The 24,829-nt window shown below is 42.5% G+C and overlaps 1 protein-coding gene across 1 annotated transcript in view; it reads right to left on the bottom strand.

Annotated features, from left to right (window-relative positions):
• Positions 1–24,829, bottom strand: part of LOC111952600 (rab GTPase-activating protein 1-like) — a 159,056-nt gene that overhangs the window by 120,612 nt on the left and 13,615 nt on the right. The window contains 8 exon segments of the mRNA XM_070435100.1: positions 5,990–6,098; positions 9,330–9,496; positions 14,621–14,723; positions 14,967–15,033; positions 20,377–20,487; positions 20,650–20,810; positions 21,837–22,011; positions 22,961–23,171. Of these exon segments, the coding sequence (XP_070291201.1) occupies positions 5,990–6,098; positions 9,330–9,496; positions 14,621–14,723; positions 14,967–15,033; positions 20,377–20,487; positions 20,650–20,810; positions 21,837–22,011; positions 22,961–23,171 (1,104 nt within the window).

The raw sequence follows: 24,829 nt of genomic DNA, 5'->3' as shown, positions 1-24,829 counted from the left end.
TGGCTTTCTTTTCACACCTCCTCCACTGACAGCTGGAATGCAGTGGAGCCTTTAGAAATGCCTGTGAATGTACTGTGAATGGCTTCTCCTCCCTGGCAAGGCTTTTTGAAAACAGTGCCGGCCTTGGAGACTGCCTCTCTACCTCCAAGGAGGTGACAAAACACAGGTGTGGGTGGACTTTTCACTCCGAAAGGACTACTATTATTTCTACAGTTCGAATGGTAGCACTCGGTACAGCAGAATTTTTACATTTAGTAATTTAGCAGACGCCCTTCACCAGAGTGACTTACGGAAGCACAGAGAGATTTTTCCCCTAGTCGGCTTGGGGCTTCGAACCAGTGATCCTTCAGTTACTGACCCAAAGCTCTTAACTGCTAGGCTGCCTACACCAGAACCAGTCGGATTCAGTTTAGATACGCAAGCTGTAATCGACTAACGATACACTGTAAATGTACTTACTGTACTTAAGTCTCCCTGGTCAACAAGGCTTGCTAACAAAAAAAAGTATTCCACCCTCTTGCTATCAAGAACCCATCGAGTAAGAATCAGCATGTGTGGTCACGGAAAAGTGCCGTGTCAGAAGAGCTGTGCTTGTGGGAATCCAGAAAAGCCACCGCTGTTTACAGTGTTGGATCATTGCAATGCGCGTTTGGGACACCGTTTGAGTCCAAATGGTGATGTTTTTCCATTGTTTTGCCCTCATTCCAAAAAGGCCCAGTCACCCATATTTATTAGTTAAAAAAAGATATACAGTGGGGAGAACAAGTATTTGATACACTGCCGATTTTGCAAAGCATGTAGAGATCTGTAATTTTGTATCATAGGTACACTTCAACTGTGAGAGACGGAATCTAAAACAAAAATCCAGAAAATCACATTATGATATTTTAAGTAATTAATTTGCATTTTATTGCATGACATAAGTATTTGATCACCTACCAACCAGTAAGAATTCCGGCTCTCACAGACCTGTTAGTTTTTCTTTAACTTCTTATGGCTGCAGGGGCAGTATTGAGTAGCTTGGATGAAAGGTGCACAGAGGTGCCCATAGTAAACTGCCTGCTCCTCAGTCCCAGTTGCTAATATATGCATATTATTATTCATATTGGATAGAAAACACTCTGAAGTTTCTAAAACTGTTTGAATTATGTCTGTGAGTATAACAGAACCCATATGGCAGGTAAAAACTTGAGAAGTTCCACTTCCTGTTTGAATTTTTTCTGAGGTGGCAGATTTTCAACCAAGCTCTCATTGAAATCACAGAGAGATATTGATGAGTTTTCACTTCCTACGGCTTCCACTAGATGTCAACAGTCAATAGAACTTTGTCTGATGACTAATGTGAAGGGGGGCCAAAGGAGACAAGAATTAGTCAGGTCTGCCACGAGCTGACCATGCTTTCACATGTGCGTTCACATGAGGAGGACCTCCGTTCCACCGCTCTTCTGAAGTCAATCTAATTCTCCGGTTGGAACGTTATTCAAGATGTATGTTAACAACATTCTAAGGATTGATTCAGTACATCGTTTGACATGTTTCTACTGACTGTTACGGAACTTTTGGACATTTCGTCACATTATAGTGGACGCGCTTTGTGACTTTGGAATTGTTTACCAAAAGCGCTAACCAAAGTAGCTAATTGGACATAAATAACAGACATTATCGAACAAATCAAGCATTTATTGTGGACCTGGGATTCCTAGGACTGCATTCTGATGAAGTTCATCAAAGGAAACATTTATCATGTATTTTCTGGTTTCTGTTGACCCCAACATGGCGGCTAATTTGGCTATTGTTCTGAGCTCCGTCTCAGATTATAGCATGATTTGCTTTTTCCGTAAAGTACTTTTGAAATCTGACACAGCGGCAAGAACACMATCCCAACCGTGAAGCATGGAGGTGGAAACATMATTTTCTGCAAAGGGGACAGGACGACTGCACCGTATTGAGGATGGATGGGGCCATGTATCGCAAGATCGTGGCCAACAACCTCCTTCCCTCAGTAAGAGCATTGAAGATGGGTCGTKGCTGGGTCTTCCAGCATGACAACGACCCGAAACACACAGCCAGGGCAACTAAGGAGTGGCTCCGTAAGAAGCATCTCAAGGTCCTGGAGTGGCCTAGCCAGTCTCCAGACCTGAACCCAATAGAAAATCTTTGGAGGGAGCTGAAAGTCCGTATTGCCCAGCGACAGCCCCGAAACCTGAAGGATCTGGAGAAGGTCTRTATGGAGGAGTGGGCCAAAATYCCTGCTGCAGTGTGTGCAAAYCTGGTCAAGAACTACAGGAAACGTATGATCTCTGTAATTGCAAACAAAGGTTTCTGTACCAAATATTAAGTTCTGCTTTTCTGATGTATCAAATACTTATGTCATGCAATAAAATGCAAATTAATTACTTAAAAATCATACAATGTGATTTTCTGGATTTTTGTTTTAGATTCCATCTCTCACAGTTGAAGTGTACCTATGATAAAAATTACAGACCTCTACATGCTTTGTAAGTAGGAAAACCTGCAAAATCGGCAGTGTATCAAATACTTGTTCTCCCCACTGTACGTGTTCTGTCTTAAAACGTGTATTGCCCACCAGAGTAAGCCTTCTTGGGGTAAAAGGTGTTTGATGTGTACATAGTGTTCTTACAGCATAATTTGTCAAAGTACTGACAGGGCAAGAAAAATATTTTTTTWACCGGTAGTTACGTCAAATCAGGATATTATCTTAGAAAATATGGTCGTATCGCTTTGACAATATCGCAATACTATTTTTGCAGTAGATGACTGTACCTGTACCAAAACTCCAGTATTTCTCCTTCAAAGCTTGTTCTCCAGCTTTTTAAATAAGCTCATTTTTCTTCAGCACTTTGATTTCCATGACTGATCTAAATTAGTTCTCATAGATCTCTCTTATCCCTCTGCAGAAGACATACAGTGCATTCGGGAAGTATTCAGACTCCTTGACTTTTTCCACTTTGTTACGTTAGCCTTATTCTAAAATTGATTAAATCGTTCTTTCCCCCCTCAATCCACCCCCCATAATAACAAAGCCAAAACAGATTTTAAATGTTTGCATATTTATTACAAATAAAAAAACAGAAAAACGTATTTACATAAGCATTCAGACCCTTTGCTATGAAACTCGAAATTGAGCTCAGGTGCATCCTGTTTCCATTGATCATCCTTGAGATGTTTCTACAACTTGGAGTCCACCTGTGGTAAACTCAATTGGACATGATTTGGAAAGGCATACACCTTCCTATATAAGGTCCCATCGTTAACAGTGCATGTCAGAGCAAAAACCAAGTCATGAGGCCGAAGGAATTGTCTGTAGAGCTCCATGACAGGACTGTGTCGAGGAACCGATCTGGGGAAGGGTACCAAAACATTTCTGCAGCATTGAAGGTCCCCAAGAACACAGTGGACTCCAATGATCTTAAAATGGAAGATATTTGGAACCACCAAGACTCTTCCTAGAGCTGGCCACCTGGGTAAACTGAGCAATCGGGGGAGAAAAGCCTTGGTCAGGGAGGTGACCAAGAACCCGAAGGGAGGTGACCAAGAACCCAATGGTCACTGACAGAGCTCCAGAGTTCCTCTGTGGAGATGGTTGTATTTCTGGAAGGTTCTTCCTTCTCTGCAGCACTCCACCAAATCAGGCACTTATGGTAGTGGCCAGACGGAAGCCACTCCCCAGTAAAATGCACATGACAGCCCACTTGGAGTTAGCCAAAAGGCACCTTAAGGACTCCATTAGAAACAAGATGATCTGGTCTGATGAAACCAAGATGGAACATTACGGGCAATTGTGTGTAGATGGATGAGGATTTTTAAAATAAGGCTGTAACATAACAATGTGAAAAATACAAGGGGTCTCTGAACTTTCCCTAACCACTTGGCCACCAACCACTCGGCCACCACCCAGACGGTCACCACCCAGACGGTCACCACCCAGACGGTCATGCGCCTTCATCTTCACTCTCCCACTACTCTCTCCCCTTCTATCCTATCATCTCTTCCTCCTGCTAAATCCTTCTCCCTCCTGCTAAATCCTTCTCCTTCTGGTCTCCTGATTAGACTACTGCAATGCTCTACTCTCCAGATACCCGGATAAAGCACTAAATAAACTTCAGTTAGTGCTAAACACGGCTGCTAGAATCCCGACTAGAACACAAAAATGTGATCATATTACTCCAGTGCTAGCCTCCCTACACTGGCTTCCTGTTAAGGCAAGGACTGATTTCAAGGTTTTACTGCTAACATACAAAGCATCACATGGGCTTTCTCCTACCCATCTCTCCAATTTGGTCCTGCCGTACATACCTACTGGACGCTACAGTCACAAGACGCAGGCCTCCTTACTGTTCCGAGAACTTCTAAGCAAACAGCTGGAGGCAGGGCTTTCTCCTATAGAGCTCAATTTTTATGGAATGGCCTGCCTATCCATGTGAGAGACAGACTCAGTCTCGACCTTTAAGTCTTTATTGAAGACTCATCTCTTCAGTAGGTCTTATGATTGAGTGTAGTCTGGCCCARGGGTGCGAAGGTGAATGGCAAGGCACTGGAGCAACGAACCGCCCTTGCCGTCTCTGCCTGGCCGGCTCCCCTCTCTCCAATGGGACTCTTTGCCTCTGACCCTATTACAGGGGGCTGAGTCACTGGCTTACTAGTACTCTTCAGTTAGTGCTTTCATGCAGTGACCTTCCAGTCCGGTTTTGCACCCCCTCGGGCTCGTGCCGTGGAGGAGATCTTCGTGGGCTATACTCAGCCTTGTCTCAGGGTAGTAAGTTGGTGGTCTGTTGAGATCCTTCTAGTGGTGTGGGGTCTGTGCTTTGGCAAAGTGGGTGGGGTTATATCCTGCCTGGTTGGCCCTGTCCATGCAGCATGAATGGGGAGCTAACATGATGCAGCCCAGACTCCCAGTGCTGGCTAAGAGGAGCAGGCACGGTATGCTTGTGCTTTATAGCGCAGCCGATGTCCCCCTTATCAGTATACCTTGTAACACTACGACACCCGGGGGMTATCGGCTGCGCTGATACAGACTTGATCCGTTAGACACATTTGACAGAAGTACCGAAAGAAAAACAAAATCTAGTACCAACCTGTTTATGTTCTAGTGTTGAAAAAGTACAGGAGTTTCAGTATACCTTGTAACACTACTACACCCGCGCCATCGCTTCACCCTCATGACAGCTCACACACACCCAAACTAAATTAAACTTCATAGTTGATTCATGGCCGCCAAATATGAGGGGGGTGAGCCTCAAGAAAATGCAACGTGATCTAACGTGTTGATAATGTTCAATTATCTGGACAGATCTCATCTGGATGAGGTGTTCCCGCCAGCGAGGAGAAACGATTGCCCGAAATATATCAACAAAACAAATGCTCTCCTCCAACAAGCGGTTTGTGTAAAAGCAATCTGTTTTCTTTTCCTCTCTCGCCTTGTACATCTAARTAAGCTCCAAGACGCAGGTCGTTTTTCTTGTAAATTATGGGGGGACGGAGTGCATTTTTCAACCAAGAAATATTTGGTCATGAAATGTTGTCTGTCAATGAGGAGGATGGAATTCAATGTGCCATGTCGTTTTGCCTGGAGAGGTGTGTAAGTTCTCATGGTGACCTTGGACAGGTTGGCTGGCCTTTCCCCAACATGTCAACACTAGCACCAAAACAACAACACACTCTTACTAAGTCTTCAGGGGGAACAGAGACTTATATGGAGACCGAAAGAGGTGGGAGAGAGATGCACAGAAATAGAAAGAGGAGTGAGAGAAAGGGGGCTGGATAGAGGGAGAGAGGGCAAGAGGGGAAGAGAGAGATGGACAGAAATAGAAAGAGGAGTGAGAGAAAGGGGGCTGGATAGAGGGAGAGAGGGAAAGAGGGGAAGAGAGAGATGGACAGAAATAGAAAGAGGAGTGAGAGAAAGGGGGCTGGATAGAGGGAGAGAGGGAAAGAGGGGAAGAGAGAGGGAAAGACAGAAAGAGCTCCATACCTTCCTCAGGCTCCTCTTCCTCAACATGGCCCCAGTTGTTCCTCTCAGTCTCCCTCTGCAGGCTCACTACCTCCAACATGGAATCAGCCTGGCCATCCTTCTCACCACCCTACACACACACACAGTGTGGGATTAATCTGTTAACACATTAATATAATATTTTACCAAGCGACTGCAAGTGGAGTCAACGATAACTGCAACAGCACTGACAAGTCAATTCTACATGCAAAAAAAATATGATTTTGTAACAGAGCTGTTGGAAAGTCTCTTTAGACATCCTCAATATGTTTCAGAGTGCCTCAGTCTGAAAMAACATCTTCTAAAGTTAGCGTCACCTTTGCCACTGCCCGAGGGGAGCGCGCTGGAAATATAATTACACGTACAGGAGGAAATTAAATAGAGCAGCAGCGGAGAGAGTGCCAAGGATCCCACCAGCGGCCTTTTGACCAGACTGTCTGGCAATAGGGTTCACAGGGAGCCTGTGCAATCAGAGCACAGAGACTGTGCTCACTCACCTACGCAGGTCACTTCTTAAATTGGGCTTTGTCACATTGCACACATTGATGGTTTTGTATCACTGTTGTTGATACTGGGGTCATGTGGGCTCAGCACTCGTGGTGAGAAGTGGATTTAATAAACTAACACTAAGTGAAAGGGCCCAAATTGAAGACTATACTGTATATCCAAGACATTTATAGGCAATGCATTACCATAGTTTTCTAATCACTATCGACAGTCATACGTGACATGACATATTACGGGAATATTATAATTTACTAAGGTTTAGAGAGTATAGATAAGGATGTCACAATAAGCAATGTTTGCAATAATACCCTAGTGAAGGACCCTCCACCAACACCTCAAACCCTTTTTATTTCCTTGTGAACCAGGCGTGAAATATGTAGAGTGTCACAACAGTGACTGTTATTCCGCCGTTAATGAGAGGTCCGCGGAACAAATGAAATCATATACGTGGCTAGGATTAGAATCTTGTGCACACTCTACAATGGCTCTCTTTTAATTAGCTTCTAACTACAGCAGCCGGCATTCTTTCCTGCCTGCTGATTAGATAACTAGAGAGAGAGGCAATCAGCCAGGGTCCTAATTACTACAGCCAGATAATGACAGGCTTCCTCGTATTAGGGCTCCCAATGATACACAGGCTACGACCCAAACGCATCCTAAGCAGTGCACTACATAGGGAATAGGTTGCCATTTGGGACGGACCCAAAGCCTCCGTTTGCTGCCTCACCTGCTCCCCGGAAGCAGAGTGGAGAGGATATCTGCCTTTCAAACAAACAGGCAAAGGGTTTGTGTTTCCAACTCTGGCTTGGATGGGGATGCACTCGTCTGCTTGGCCGGCAATTGAATGAGTAGTCGCTCTCATGCATTTTTCCATTTAGAGGAGTTCGGAGGGGCATGGGTCAAGTACATTGGGTGTGGTTGTACGCGAGTACCCAACAGGCTCGGTTGCATCTGATTAGATAATAGAGGGATATCTTGATAGTTGTAAGTGGCTTTGTTTCCTGAGTCTGTGCAGGGTCATCTAATTCTCACATAACATGGAGGACTACCATAAGAAAACAATACGACCGATACCTCCACCTTCGTGCAAGTCATGGTATTGCTTTTCATCTTTTAGAGTCGAAATTCGTAGGACCAGTAAGCAGAACACACAACAGCCCTCTTGTATTGTCCCTTGTCGTATTCACAATAAACAAAATGGAAGCCAGCAGGGCAAAACAGGGAGGACTACTAGAACAATAAGAGAAGGTTGGTTAAAACATTAGGTGTGCTCTTTCAAAACAGAACAATTTTTCATCTTCTTGTAGGCATTTGCCTTTTATTATAGCCATTACGTTTGCCGGGAAGGAGCTAAAGACATTCAAATTTGACCCTGTTGTTACGCCCGTTGTCATGGTGACCTGACAGCTGCATGTTCTAAATTCCTCCTTTTAAATTCAGACTTTCCACTGCTTTAATTTCTTCACATTCCCAACAGTAAGTTAGCTGCTTGCCGTAGCCTACTTGTAAATCATTTGAAAATAATGACCTTGTATTTTCCTGTTAAGATGAATAAAAAGTTGTCTCCTTAAAGTGTTGTCAGATATGTTCTGGTAATTATATGAGTTGGCTAGAATTAGGGATGTGCATCACTCCTTCCAAGCATGAWTCGATGCGCATCTCCTGTAGATACAATACAGGAACAATATTTTTAGTTTGAAACGATTTGGTTCGATGCACTGACATTTTTTGCATGAACACATTAATTTCCCATTCTAAATTACAATCTGACACGAGTGGAACTCAGGAACTGTGCCTCTGTGCTGGATCTGTCTGAACTGACTTTTCCGAGTGACTCTGTGAGTGATATGGTTTCTCTCCCCTTGTGGGGACCAGAAGTCCTCACAAGGAGAGTAAAGCAAGTTAAATTCCAACATGTCGCTGGGCCCCACAAGGAAAAAGGCTTTTTAGACTTGGCTCCGTAAGAACATCTCAAGGTCCTGGAGTGGCCTAGCCAGTCTCCAGACCTGAACCCAATAGAAAATCTTTGGAGGGAGCTGAAAGTCCGTATTGCCCAGCGACAGCCCCAAACCTAAAGGATCTGGAGAAGGTCTGTATGGAGGAGTGGCCAAAATCCCTGCTGCAGTGTGTGCAAACCTGGTCAAGAACTACAGGAAACGTATGATCTCTGTAATTGCAAACAAAGGTTTCTGTACCAAATATTAAGTTCTGCTTTCTGATGTATCAAATACTTATGTCATGCAATAAAGGCTAATTAATTCTTCAAAAATCATACAATGTGCAGTTGCGTTCGCCAGATTTTGATATTGTCTTTAGATTCCGTCTCTCACAGTTGAAGTGTACCTATGATAAAAATTACAGACCTCTACATGCTTTGTAAGTAGGAAAACCTGCAAAATCAGCAGGGTATCAAATACTTGTTCTCCCCACTGTATATGTGTGTGTGTGTGTATAAAAATAAATATATATAAAAAGCATTTTTTGTGAAGATTTGTGAATGAAAAGAAAAGTGTGATGTTGGACAACAGTATGTTGATGATTTAATGCGTGCCAAAGACTGCAAAATGAAAGGCAACGTTTATACTGAGGGGTTGGTGGGACTTTTAAATMCATTACCGCAAATCATGACTACGTCGGCTGGCGGAAATAAAAGCACAGGCTTTGTTACCGGCAATACCTTTCAGATATAAAGAATAAGCGACAAAAAGTTGGCCGCATGGTAAAGTTGGTGGAAAAACATCCTGATGAGAAAGATATCTAATGAATACGACTCTGATGAGGTTGTGCTATCTAGGCCTACTAAGTGCCCAGGTACCTGTTTGAGTTTGAGGTAGAAGGTCTCGCTGAAGGCCTTGCGGCTGAAGTACCAGAAGCGCTCGTTGGCCGGGTAGACGCGCACCAGGGTCTCCAGCAGGAAGCGCACTGGCTCCAACACCTCAGTCACCACCAGGTCCACGGCCACAGTCATGTACACCTGCTTGTCTGGAGAGAGATCGCCACAAAGGTCAAGGTCACACACTGGAGGGCTAGGGGTGGTGGGGGGGTTAAAACAGAGCTCTGTTTGTAGTGCAAACAGTGGCTCTAGAATTTAAACAAGTACCATGTAGGCTACCTGCACTAGTCAAAGTGGGCATTGCAGGTTGACAATTGAAGTGGATAAAGTCTAAAAGGTATTAACTTGCTTTAATTGTGTGTTTAGAGGGATGAAAACATTTAGCACCTGCTGTTTTAAATTAGGTACACCACCATGATTTACTAAGAAAAATCTTGGATCCCACAGCAGCCACTAACTATCATACTACGGACAGCACCTCACCTACCTCGCTCACCTCACCTACCTCGCTCACCATTCCCAAAGGAAGATATATGATTTCAATTCTGCATTTATCAATAGTCTTACTACAACCAAGAACAACTAACTCTTTGAACATCTATGAATTATTTAGAAGCTAAGGAAACTGCATTCCAAATGATATATTGTGATGAAGAACTGCGTGAATCTAATCTGTCCTATAGCAAAAAGTGACATCTGGGGTAACAGATTTTCCAACATTATATTTTTGGGGTGGGAAAAACAATTGCAAGAAATGTAAAAAAGAASAGATAGCAATCGCTGAGGTGTAAAACAGAGGGGGAAAAACCTCACAGTGAGAAGGTTTTATTATTGTAATGAACCAAAAGAAACATCCACAACACTGCCTTGTAAAGAATGGCCTACAAATGTATTCCAATTAGGATAAAGTCAAGGATAAAATGTTGGTTTAGAAAGATGTTTTCGGAAACGGMATCCCTTCAAGCTTCAGATACCATAGGACTACTTTCCCCGTGGGCCGAATCGAAGACAAAGAAGGATTTGTTTAGCTAAGATCGCTAAGGCTGTTGTTTAGTCTCTCCCAGTTTTGACATGAAGTAAGCTGCATGGTTTAAAGGGATGGTTCTTCACTAGATAGTGTAAGAGTCAAAGCCTTGTGTCTACAGGCTATTTTGTACAACTCAAAAAAGTATGTTCATGTTTTGTGGGCAGTGTGCCTGTGCCTACAGCTTCATATAAAACATTTTTTTTTAACTATTAGCTACAATAAAAAATATATTATTTATAGCGGGGCTGCTCTTCTCCAGCGCCAACCAATGCTGATGTAACACATTAATATCTAAAGTTTACATGCATGTTCTGCCAGTTTCATCAGCAGCTTCTCCCTGGGTGGAAACATCATTTAAAAAATGGTCTGTTTTCTTTGAGGAAAAAGTGTGGCTTTGTAGTTTAGACTACCTAACTCCCCTGAGACGGGTTGCTTTGTAGTTTAGACTACCTAACTCCCCTGAGACNAGACGGGTTGCTTTGTAGTTTAGACTACCTAACTCCCCTGAGAAGGGTTGCTTTGTAGTTTAGACTACCTAACTCCCCTGAGACGGGTTGCTTTGACAAGCTGCCATTTAGGTTCAAGTCACTCTCCTGACTTCCGAGTAAGCAACTCGTTTGCGCTGCTAATTTGTTTGATATAGTCAGAAACTATTCATACCCCTTGACTTATTTCACATTGTTGTGTTAMAGCCTGAATTCAAAACGGATTAAATAGATTTTCTCACACACACAAATACTATGACACTCCAAATTGATCTCAGGCTCATCCAATTTCCTCTGATCATCCTTGAGCTGTCACTAAAACTTGAYTGGAGTCCATCAATTGTTTGGACATAATTTAGAAAGAAAAACTCCTGTCTATATAAAGGTCCCACAGTTGACAGTGCATGTCAGAGCAGAAACTATGCCATGAAGTCCAAGGAACTGTCTATAGATCTCCGAGATAGAATTGTGATGAGGTTTATCTGGGGAAGGGTAGAAAACAATTCCTAGAGTGTTTGTATTTATTATGGATCCCCATGCCTAGGCAGCAGCTACTATTCCTGGGKTCTGAAAGTTTAAGAGCACAGTGGTCTCCATCATTGGGAAATGGAAAACATAMGGAACTACCCGGACTCTGCCTAGAGTTGGCAGTCAGACCAAACTGAGCAACCGGTTTGGTCAACTGAGAACCTGCTCCAGAGTGCAAACAACCCTAGACTGGGGCGAAGATTTACTTTCCAACAAGACAATGATCTGAAGCATACAGCCAAAACACTGGAATGGCTTGAGAACAAGAATGTGAAAGTCCTTGAGTGGCCCAACCAAAGCCCAGACTTGAGTCCCATTGAAAATGTGTGGAAAGACTTCAAGATTGTGGTTCACCGCCGCTCACAATCTAACTTAACAGAGCTTTAGAAAATCTGCAAGGAAAAACGGGAGAAAATCCCCAAATCCAGATGTACAAAGCTGATAGACATACCCAAGACCACTCAAAGCTGTAATCACCGCCAAAGGTGCTTCTACAAAGTATTGACTGGGCGGTGTGAATGCTTATGTAAATTAGATATGTATTTAAATTTCAATAAATTAGCAAAAATGTTTCACTTTATCATTATGGGGTATTGTGTGTAGACCACATTTTAACAATAAAATTTTTGACTTGCCTAGTTAAACTTGCAAAGTTAAATACACATTCTTATTTTCAATGACGGCCTAGGAACGGTGGGTTAACTGCCTTGTTCAGGGGCAGAACGACAGATTTTTACCTTGTCAGCTCGGGGATTTAATCTTGCAACCTTACAGTTAACTAGTCCAACGCTCTAACCACCTGATTACATTGCACTCCACGAGGAGCCTGTGTGGCAGGCTGACTACCTGTTACGCGAGGGCAGCAAGAAGCCAAGGTAAGTTGCTAGCTAGCATTAAACGTATCTTATAAAAAACAATCAATCAATCATAATCACTAGTTAACTACACATGGTGGATGATATTACTAGTTTATCTAGCGTGTCCTGCGTTGCATATAATCGATGCGCCTACTTCGACAAACGGTGATGATTTAATAAGCGCATTTGCGAAAAAAGGTCGTTGCACCAATGTGCCTAACCATAAACATCAATGCCTTTCTTTAAAATCAGTACACAAGTATATATTTTTAAACCTGCCTATTTAGTTAATATTGCCCGCTAACRTGAATTTTTTATAATTAGGGAAGTTGTGTCACTTCTCTTGCGTTCCGTGCAAGCAGTCAGGGTAYATGCAGCAGTTTGGGCCGCCTGGCTCATTGCGAACTGTATGAAGTCCACTTATTCCTAACAAAGGCCGTAATTAATTTGCCAGAATTGTACATAATTATGACATAAMATTGAAGGTTGTACAATGTAACAGGAATATTTAGACTTGGGGATGCCATTCATTAGATAAAATACGGAATGGTTCCGTATTTCACTGAAAGAATAAACATTTTGTTTTTCCGAAATGATATTTTCCGGGTTCGACCATTTCAATGACCAAAGGCTCGTATTCGTGTGTGTTATTATGTTATAATTAAGTCTATGATTTGATAAAGCAGTCTGACTGAGCGATGGTAGGCAGCAGCAGGCTCGTAAGCATTCATTCAAACAGCACTTTCCTGCATTTGCCAGCAGCTCTTCGCTCTGCTTCAAGCATTGTGCTATTTATGACTTCAAGCCTATCAACTCCCGAGATTAGGCTAGTTAGTTAGCGGGGTGCGCGCTAATAGCGTTTCAAACGTCACTCGCTCTGAGACTTGGAGTAGTTGTTCCCCTTGCTCTGCATGGGTAACGCTGCTTCGAGGGTGGCTGTTGTCGATGTGTTCCTGGTTCGAGCCCAGGTAGGAGCGAGGAGAGGGACGGAAGCTATACTGTTAAACTGGCAAAACTAAAGTGCCTATAAGAACATCCAATAGTCAAAGGTATATGAAATACAAATCGGAGAGAGAAATAGTCCTATAATTCCTATAATAACTACAACCTAAAATTTCTTACCTGGGAATATTGAAGACGCATGTTAAAAGGAACCACCAGCTTTCATATGTTCTCATGTTCTGAGCAAGGAACTTAAACRTTTACATGGCACATATTGCACTTTTACTTTCTCCAACACTTTGTTTTTGCATTWTTTAAACCAAATTGAACATGTTTCATTATTTATTTGAGGCTAAATTGATTATATTGATGTATTATATTAAGTTAAAATAAGTGTCCATTCAGTATTGTAATTGTCATTATTACAAAAAAATCAATTGGCCGATTAATCGGTATTGGCTTTTTTTGGTCTTCCAATAATTGGTATCGGTGTTGAAAAATCATAATCGGTCGACCTCTAGTATGAATACTTTCTGAAGRCACTGTGATGAGTTCAGTGAGGTGATGTCTTGCCCTTGCACTGCTCGGTAGTGTCTTACTGTGCATTACACACTGGGCCCCGATATATGAAAAGAAGGTGTCAAAATCAACAACGTCTATCTGGCTGCCTGTGTCAAAAAGGAGAAATATGACATTTTGCAAGCCATCTAAAGGAAAAGGTGGTATCAAATGTTAGAGGCATTGACTATTTTGTGACTGTTCAAACTACGAAAAAGTTAACACAATTTTAGCCAACTACATCATTTAACTTGATAATGATCTAAAAAAAAAATAACATTTAATTTCATAGATTTTTGTTATAATATGACCTGTTGGTTGGATGCTAGCTATATAGGTTGAGTCTGGAACAACCTGGACAGGACCATTAGCTATGATTAGGCAGAAATGAAAAGCTCAAAACCATTMAAGTCTACCACATCCCCTTTCTTCTGTCTCTGACCCTGATAACCACTGAGGCTGAACGCTGCTAGCGCTCTAAACACATCCCAGAACACAACAACAATATTGCTATTCAAATAAGCTTTGTACTGCAGAGAAAGAATCTTYTGGTCTCAAAAAGCAAATAAGTACCTTCCCCTTGTCATTATCATAACTTAAGCTTTTTCATCCAACCTCACATGAAAAAGGTAAGACGGACACTATAATAAAACATGTATCTTTCATTTTTGATGTATTATTCAGCCTACGTATTCTGGGCAAAGACATCCATTGGAATTGATGAAAGAGACAAAAATCGAAGGATCTGCCTGGCCAGCTATGAATGTGACAGCAGTATTCTGTATGACAAGCTATGCTTTGACAATTACCTGCTAGGCTGGTTAACAGTGACATGCTGCAGTATGCTAGGCTGGTGGATTGGGGGTTTGGCCTCACCTTTAGGTGTGTCTTCATTCAGCACYTGGAAGGCAGCCATGTTGGGGTTCCAGGTTCCCGTGATCAGATAGGACTTTCCATCCGAGCTCTTCCCCATGGACTCCTTCACAAGGGCACATACACACAGAGAATAGTGAGAAACGATATACAAGAGCAAAGCCATTCCAATCAAACCCCAAAGAACTTCAACTTCAATTCAACTCTGTTTAGCCTGTCCAACACTCAGGTCAACTAATGACAAAATAAGTCAGTGATAGTTTAGTTCAGTAGACGGCGTGCAGTTTGTAACGTGGTCATCATGTGACTGAATGAAAGCCCCCTGAGAGCTGCTCAGTATTCTGCTCACCATGTCTAGAAGGTGCATGTCACTGTTCCGAACCTTCAGGCCTGGGCTCAGCAACATACCAAAACACCTGAGGGAAAAGAAAACAGGTTGTGAGCAATAAAACAAGAGGGAATTGCAACGTTTCATCATTTCATATAACCAAAGGTTTGGGTAGCATTTGGTTTCATTATATGATGGTCTTTGTTGAGAATCCCTAGCTGTAGAATTGAATAAAATAAATATACTTGAAGAAATATAACCTTTCTCCAACAGGTACTACGGCTTAGCAAAGCTACAGGTATATTTGGTTGCACAGTGATCCAGTTCTGAATCCTGTAGACTCCCGTCAAAGGCTGCTACGTTTGGGTGAATTTGCATGGGTCTATTATATTTAGAAATTCAAGGAATCCAAATTTAACCACAGCAAAGCAGTGGCAATATCACGTTCAAACAGAGGCCGCTATTTACCTGTTTCTTATGATAGATGCGACATCAAGTGGTTGCTGTGAGAATTACAACTTCATAAGATATAAAGCATCTACTATGCCGCCATAGAATAAAGATACTCATCTGAAGAGCCTCGACTTCACCCTTCCTTCGTAAGGTCGATATATTTATTAAAAAATTAAAAATTAAAAGTCATGAACATAACATATGCTTACTGTTGTAATAAGCAGGCATGACTCCTTTAAGCTGGTTAACAATTACAATCAGCTTGAAACAACTGCTATTYCATCATTGTGACACATAAAAATAAAACAATTGTTTAGGTAAACTACATGGCCATAACAGGTAGGCAGCATGATACACATTCACAGTTAAAAGAAGATTAACATTTTTTTTTTAAGTAAGAAAAAAAAGGACTAAAAATAGGATGCAAGGTGTCTGCATTTCACAGAACACAATAAAATACAGACAGGAAGGCTACGTGAGAAACCTAATTCTACTAGTTAAACTGCTGAAGTGTTTTCTGTAAGCGCCGGTCATCAGCCAGTAACAGACTTCAGCCCGAAACGTCTTCCAAAGTTTTATATAGTGCCTTTGGAAAGTATTCACACCCCATCACTTTTTCCACATTTTGTTGTGTTACAGCCTGAATGTAAAATGGATTACATTTAGATGTTTTTGTCACTGGCCTACACACAATAACCCATAATGTCAAAGTAAAATTATGTTTTTCTAAACATTTGCTAATTAATAGAAAATGAAAAGCTGAAATGTCTTGAGTCAGTAAGTATTCAACCTCTGTTATGGAAAGTAAAAATAAGTTAAGGAGTAAAAATTTGCTTAACAAGTCACATAATATGCTCGCTTTGAGGCAAGCAACACTGAAGCATGCACGAGAGCACCAGCTGTTCTGGGTGACAGCGTGATAACGCTCTCGGTAGCCGAAGCGAACAAAACCATTAAACAGGTCAACATTCACAAAGCCGCTGGGCCAGACGGATTACGAGGACGGGTACTCAAAGCATGCACGTACCAACTGTCAAGTGTCTTCACTGACATTCTCAACCTCTCCCTGACCGAGTCTGTAATACCTACATGTTTCAAGCAGACCACCATAGTCCCTGTGCCCAAGGAAGCGAAGGTAACCTACCTAAATGATTACCGCCCCGTGGCTCTCAGGTCGGTAGCCATGGAGCGCTTTGAAAGGCTGATCATGGTTCACATCAACAGCATCCTCCCAGACACCCTAGACCCACTCCAATTTGCATATCGCCCAAACAGATCCACAGATGACGCAATCTCAATTGCACTCCAAACTACCCTTCCTCACCTGGACAAAAGGAACACCTATGTGAGAATGCTATTAATTGACTACAGCTCAGCGTTCAACACCATAGTGCCCTCAAAGCTCATCACTAAGCTAAGGACCCTGGGGCTAAACACCTCCCTCTGCAACTGGATCCTGGACTTCCTGCGGGCCACCACCAGGTGGTAAGAGTAGGGAACAACACATCTGCCACGCTGATCCTTAACACTGGGGCCCCTCAGGGGTGTGTACCTAATCCCCTCCTGTATTCCCTGTTCACCCACGATAGCGTGGACAAACGCGACGCAAACACCATCATTAAGTTTGCTGACGACACAACAGTGGTAGGCCTGATCACCGACAACGATGAGACGGCCTATAGGGAGGAGGTAATAGAACTAGCAGTGTGGTGCCAGGACAACAACCTCTCCCTCAATGTGAGCAAGACAAAAGGATCTGATCGTGGACTACAGGAAAAGGCGGCCCAAACAGGCTCCCATTAACACCGACGGGGCTGCAGTGGAGCGGGTCGAGAGTTAAGTTCCTTGATGTCCACATCACCAACAAACTATCATGGTACAAATATACCAAGACAGTAGTGAAGCGTGCACGACAAAAACCTTTTTAGTCTCCTGATGGGCAAAAGATTTGGTATGGGTCCTCAGATCCTCAAAAAGGTTCTACAGCTGCACTATCGAGAGCATCCTGACCGGCTGCATCACCGCCGGCTGCATTAGCTTCCTGCCATCCAGAAACCTATACAATAGGCGGTGTCAGAGGAAAGCCCATAAAATTGTCAGAGACTCCAGTCACCAAAGTCAGACTGTTCTCTGCTACCGCACAGCAAGTGGTACCGGAGCACCAAGACTAGGACCACTGGGCTCCTCAACAGCTTCTACCCCCAAGCCATTAGACTGCTGAACTATTAATAAAATTGCCACTGGACAAATTACATTGACCCGCCCTTTTGTAAACTGCTGCTACTCGCAATTTATTATCTATGCATAGTCACTTCACCCCTACCTACATGAACAAATTACCTCAACTCTTCTTGAACTGCACTGTTGGTTAAGGGCTTGTAAGTAAGCATTTCACGGTAAAGTCTACACTTGTTGTATTCGGCGCATGTGACAAATAAAGTTTAATTTGATTAATAGGTTGCATGGACTCACTCGAGTGCAATTAATTTGTAAGGTCCCTCATTTGAGCAGTGAATTTCAACCACAGATACAACCACAAAGACCAGGGAGGTTTCCAAATGTCTCACAAAGAAAGGCCCTTATCGGTAGACGAGTAAAAATGAAAAAAGCAGACATTGAATATCCCTTTGAGCATGGTGAAGCCATTAGTTACATGTTGGATGGTGTATCAATACACCCAGTCACTACAAAGATACAGGCGTCCTTCCTAACTGGAAAGGAAGGAAAGCGCTCAGGGATTTCACCATGTGGGCAATGGTCATTTTAAAACAGTTAGAGTTTAATGACTGTGATAGGAGAAAAGTGAGAAAGGATCAACATTGCAGTTACTCCACAATACTAACCTAATTGACAGAGTGAAAAGGAAGCCTGTACAGAATAATCCAATGCAACACATTACGGAGTACCGCTCTCCATATTTTTAAGCATGAGTGGCTGAGTTAAAGTTGACTGAAATCTACTGAAAATCTATGGCAAGACCTGAAAACAGTTGTCTAGCAATGATCAACAACCAATTTGACAGAGCTTGAAGAATTTTGTAAAGAATAAAATGGGCAAATGTTGCACAATCCAGGTGTGGAAAGCTCTTCCGAGATTTACCCAGAAAGACTCATAGCTGTAATCACTGCCAATTGTGCTTCTACAAGTATTGACTTATGTAAATTAGATATTTTCAATAAATGTGCAAAAAACTGTCAATAAACATGTTTTTACTTTGTCATTATGGTTTATTGTGTGTAGATGGGTGAGAAATATATTTAATCCATTTCAGAATAAAGCTGTAACTTAACAAAATTTGGAAAAGGTCAAGGGATCTGAATACTTTCCAAAGGCACTGTATATAATTGATTTTAAAAAACATGGATTCCCGAAGCTGTTCCTTCATTAAGTGGATTATTTATCACACGCAGGCTGCACACATATAGCCTACACATAATCTGTCAGGTAGACAGATTGCATGGAGTGGCCCAGGACAGAGTTTGGTCCTTGAAGTTATGGTAGCTGATTTAGAATTTCTACTGCTCCAATATAATTATTCCATGATCTCATTCCTGATACGTTTTTAATGAGAGATGTAGGCGTTTGTTTCCCACCGTTTCAATTGAAGGGTGTTGTGCTAATCTGTTGTGATTGTTGCAGTAAAACCATGTGTGGTTAATTATGAGCAAGACAACATGGAGGCTTCAACTTGGTTTTCCATACAAAGCGTTCCATTACAAAGGGAAACCGTTTTAAAACATGATACAGTAAGCCCTCAATAACTCTTTAACATCACAAATGGCCAGACTGACTAGCTCCCACATGGCCAGACATGAATAGTGTGTTTGTGTCGGGAGCATGCTGTCTATTTAGTCAGGCAATTCCCACATTATTCTGACATATTTTAGAAAGTAAAATAACTTGAATCTCAATGCATAATGCCACTGGGTGGCCTATAAAAACATGTATTATTCTTAAAGTTGTAATGCATACTTTTCTGCATACATTTTGGGGGAGTTATTTTTTTCTATAGGCCATTACAACAATGAAATGTAAAATATAGGTCATCTATATTTTTTGTAACTATCTATATTCCACCTCAAACCGATCCTGGAACTAAGACTCAACCAGCTGTACAGGGCCATAAGCAAACAAGAAAATGCTCATCCAGAGGCAGCGCTCCTAGTGGCCGGGGAATTTAATGCAGGGAAACTGTACTCCATCTTACCTCATTTCTACCAGCATGTCACCTGTGCAACTAGAGGAAACAAAACTCTAAATCACCTTGACTCCACACAGAAAAGCTTAAAGTTCTCCCTCGCCCTCCATTGGGCAAATCTGACCATAACTTGATCCTCCGGATTCCTGTTTTACAAACAAAAACTCAGTACCAGTGACGCGCTCAATACTGAAGTGGTCCGATGAAGCGAATGCTAAACTACAGGACTGTTGTTTCGCTAGCACAGACTGGAATATGTTCCAGGATTCAAACTTTGCTGTGTCCGGGGTCGTGGAAACGCTGTAGGCACAGTGATTTGAGCTAGCCAATTGGCCAGTGCAGTAGGCACACTCAATTTAGCCACATATCTGTAGGCACGTACGTTTTTTCAGACCAATGAAAAAGTTCAAAAATGGGGACATTTTGCTTAGCTGGTGCGTGAGGCTCCTGGATCAAATGCACATACTGCCAACAGCGAGCGTAAGCCTTTAAATCGACTAGGAATGCCTTGAATATTGACCAGTCGATCACGATAGACATGCGGGCGACCACTGCACGAGAAGTACTCTGGATGCAAAAAAATATTTAGAGTCTACTGTATTTTGTTATGTCAAGCTATCCCTCTTGTATTTACCTGAATGACCCAGATGGGTTGCTCGTCTATTCTTGTGCCTTTAACACCACCATACTACAGTATAAACAGTATTGGACAATGGTTCTGACCAGTGTATGCAGCTCACAAGGCCTTACAGAAGAATAAAGTATGCAGCAGACCCTCACCTCTCAATGCCCAGCTCTTTGTTGCTCATCTGCTGGACCATAACCACCACCTTCTTCTGAAAGCCCTGTCGCAGCTTGAAGAAGAACTTCTCTCGGTCCTTGGGAACCGGGCTGATGAGAGGCGGATGGGGGAGAGGAAGACAGCCAGATGGATAGGCAGTTGTTGGCTTAAAGGTCTGTTAAACTGTGTGTGTTGGTATGGGACTGATTTAACCCCATAGCATGCATTTGTGTGTGTGTGTGTGTGTGCGCTCGCAGTGGCTACATGCTGACCTGTAATTGCCCTTGCTGTCGTCCTCTTTGACCTCCAGCGAGACGGTGAAAGTGAAGAGGTCACTGTCCGGGGAGAGGGGCAGGGCCGAGTCCCTCTCGTCAGGGTTTGGCTTGGAGGAGCGCCGGAACGCTGTGGAAAAACTGTACAGGATCCGACTCACCTGGAGTGGAATGCGGAAGAGGGAAAATATAAAATTATGATGAATGGATTTTCCTGTGGGGACAAAGTTTGAATTTAATTAAATGTAAAACTACTTTATAGGGTGGCAGATAGCTTTGGGCCAGTAACCCGAAAGGTTGCTGGATCGAATCCCCGAACTGACAAGGTAAAAAAAAAAATCTGTCATTCTGCCCCTGAGCAAGGCAGTCAACCCACTGTTACCCCGAAGACGTGGATGTCGATTAAGGCAGCCCCCCACACCTCTCTGATTCAGAGGGGTTGGGTTAAATGCGGAAGTTAGAATGGTAATGTGTATTTTAGCGTGTTAGGGCGCCCTCTCCTGGTTTCTTCCAGTATAGTGAAGACAAGTGCACATGGAGTCTATATACACTTACTCTTCATTACACACAGGTACCAATAACAGTAGAATAGAAAATATTTAAAAATCAGTTAAACACCAAAAATACATTTGACCAAACAAGCTTATGGGTCTATAGGTTCATTTCCATAATTAAGTCAAACTAAATTGTCAAGTGTGTATTTTCGCCAGTTGTCCTGCATCTTATTTATCACATGCAGACAGCATACAGAGCCTAGTTTGAGGAGTGAAAAAGCCTAGCACCTGTCAGTGTGAGAGCAGCTCCTCAAAAAGCTGGTACTGGAGTGAAATACGTGCTTTTATAAGCCCAGTCATTGTGCAACATTATTAGGTGTGCTGTTTAGAACAATGTTTTCCCACCAATTACACTTTGACAAATGTTTGAAAATTATGTTTAATTAGCTGCTTTATTACAGCAGTTGTATAGCCTTTTGACTAAGACGATTTGCTTGCCATTGTTGCATGTTTTCAGTCAGCTCTTAATGAAAAATGTTCGTTCCTTGTATGCATGCATAGTATTTTCATTTGGTCACAACATTTTACTGTTTGGAAAAAAACAGTTAATGGTTGGATAGTCTGCAGCAAATTGGACCAAAATATGCATTCCCTAAAAAGAATAGAAGCCAGTACAATAGAACAGTGACTCACAGCTTCCTTGATATGGCAAGAGAAGACGTGGACCTGGAAGTCCTCTGAGCTGCGGTAGCTCTCAGTGAAGGAGAAGCAGTCACTCTCGATGGAGCCCTCCCGACCCCGGGCGCAGAACAGCACCTTGTAAATGGGGAAGGAGGCGATCTCCGTGCCTGACGCCTGGTCCACAATCCTGAGGAAGGAGAGAGGAAAGGGGAGATCAGGAGATAAGCAATTGCAACTATTATTGAAGGGGATAGGGGTTCCTTAAGTAGGCCCACTCACCTTACAAACTTATGTTAATTGTTTTATTGTCATATTTTTACATTTACATTACATTTACATATTTTTCTATTGAGTCCAACGACATGCTCCGTTAATTTCCTCTGTTGTAATGTGTCATATTATTTCCCGCAAATGCAATGACAAAGGTATTTCAAGACACCTTGGTTCTTTATATAATTTCCTTTTTTCTGGTTAGGTGCAGAGAAATATCTATGATTTTACACATTAAAGTTTATTTTCTTATTTCGTGCGGTTATCTTGCTCATTCCCTAATTCCCACGGTTGGCTAGAGGATTGTTATGGATTTGTTTCTATACATTTGTCAAACTACTCAAACCAGAGTGTAGGTGCTTACAAATGACACTGCCAATAAAGTGTGTATTCAATCGTTCAACCTTTGTTTCGATGCAATATAAATGAGGCCCATTTCAGATGTGTAAGAGTTTAGCCTACTTGTTGCATAGTCATTCACACAGAATCAAGTACATGTAGCAATTATATTGAAGCCTTTAGTTTAGGTCTATGTAAATACAGGAGAAATTCCCCAGACATGAAATGCACACATAGATAACACACAGCTGTGCATTGGTGCAGTATAGTGGTGTGGATGACTGACCTGACACACAGACAGATATGCCACTACTTATAGTGACCACATACTCACACATACTATAGTCTCTACATGAATGACCTGACGCAGCCCCCGGGTACATTAGGCACATGAGGGTGACAGTATGGGGACTGACCTGACGCAGCCCCCGGGTACATTAGGCACATGAGGGTGACGGGTATGGGGACTGACCTGACGCAGCCCCCGGGTACATTAGGCACATGAGGGTGACAGTATGGGGACTGACCTGACGCAGCCTCCGGGTACATTGGGCACATGGAGCGTGACGGAGATGGGGATGGCACTCTCTGCCCGCAGTGTGGTCATGGCTCTCTGGGCCTCGGGCTCACTGCGTGGGGCCTTCACCCATGTACAGCCCAGGTAGGACAGCTTACTGAACTGAACACTGTCCTCCTCCTGGACCAGTGGGCTGCCTGCTGCAGGACACACTGACAGCTCTGAGGGGGACAGACAGACAATAGGTCAAAGGTCACTTATTGTTCAGAATGTTAGGGCAGCTCTGTGGAATAAATGGGTTGTCTAAACATCGGTAATCATCAGTAAAATGGTACCTGAACTGAAAATGGGATAATATTTACAAAACCACAAACAGTTATTTGAAGCTAATGTGATTTAGCCTTTGACGATTATAAAAGTAATTTGAGGCAAAGTTTGATGCTAATGTAGTAAAGAAGACAACCCACAATGCTAGTTTTAACATGTACTAGCCTGCCTAAATTAGTCCCCAGCAACTTGTGGAGAGAGGAAGCCAGGGTCATGTCAAACCTGTACTTGCGCTCAGCAACAGGAAGTGAAACTAAGGACAGCACAGTCATGGCCAAAACTGTTTGTGTCACACATACACACTACTTAGAACCAGGTTGGACTGAAGATCATTTGTTGTCAACTTGATCAATGAAAGTCAATGAAGTCAGGGTAACTGTATGGATCATTACAAAGCATGCTCACCCCTTTTGTGTTTCCTTGGTTTAATTTTAGAGGCATTTTCTTTTTTTGACTTGGTAAAACATCTGAGTGGCTGGTAGATTTTTTATTTTTTAATCTACCTGCCACAGCAGCTGGTGGTCCAAAAACGTAACCTTATGCCCTGTTTGGGTCAGACAGCCATGTACAATACAGTACCAGTCAGCATACGTTGACCGTTCCTTGTCTACATGATCAATACAGTACACTCTAATACAACTACTTAGTAACAATGATATGTTTACATTATTTTTCTACTGATTTAATCTACTGCACATAAAGCATGTGAAACTATTCTTCAATCGTGTACAGTGGGGCAAAAAAGTATTTAGTTAGCCACCAATTGTGCAAGTTCTCCCACTTAAAAAGATGAGGCCTGTAATTTATCATAGGTACACTTCAACTATGACAGACAAAATGAGAAGAAAAAAAATCCAGAAAATCACATTGTAGGATTTTTAATGAATTTATTTGCAAATTTGGTGGAAAATAAGTATTTGGTCATTAACAAAAGTTTCTCAATACTTTGTTATATACCCTTTGTTGGCAATGACAGAGGTCAAACGTTTTCTGTAAGTCTTTACAAGGTTTCACACACTGTTGCTGGTATTTTGGCCCATTCCTCATGCAGATCTCCTCTAGAGCAGTGATGTTTTGGGGCTGTTGCTGGGCAACACGGACTTTCAACTCCCTCCAAAGATTTTCTATGGGGTTGAGATCTGGAGACTGGCTAGACAACTCCAGGACCTTGAAATGCTTCTTACGAAGCCACTCCTTCGTTGCCCGGGCGGTGTGTTTGGGATCATTGTCATGCTGAAAGACCCAGCCACGTTTCATCTTCAATGCCCTTGCTGATGGAAGGAGGTTTTCACTCAAATCTCACGATACATGGCCCCATTCATTTTCTTCCTTTACACGGATCAGTCGTCCTGGTCCCTTTGCAGAAAACAGCCCCAAAGCATGATGCTTCCACCCACATGCTTCACAGTAGGTATGGTGTTCTTTGGATACAACTCAGCATTCTTTGTCCTCCAAACACGACGAGTTTTTACCAAAAAGTTCTATTTTGGTTTCATCTGACCATATGACATTCTCCCAATCTTCTTCTGGATCATCCAAATGCTTTCTAGCA

The sequence above is a fragment of the Salvelinus sp. IW2-2015 genome, linkage group LG26 (genome assembly GCF_002910315.2).
Source record: "Salvelinus sp. IW2-2015 linkage group LG26, ASM291031v2, whole genome shotgun sequence".
Classification (NCBI taxonomy): Eukaryota; Metazoa; Chordata; class Actinopteri; order Salmoniformes; family Salmonidae; genus Salvelinus; species Salvelinus sp. IW2-2015.
Note: the sequence above shows the minus strand (reverse complement) of the source record. Positions and strands in the feature narration are given on the sequence as shown.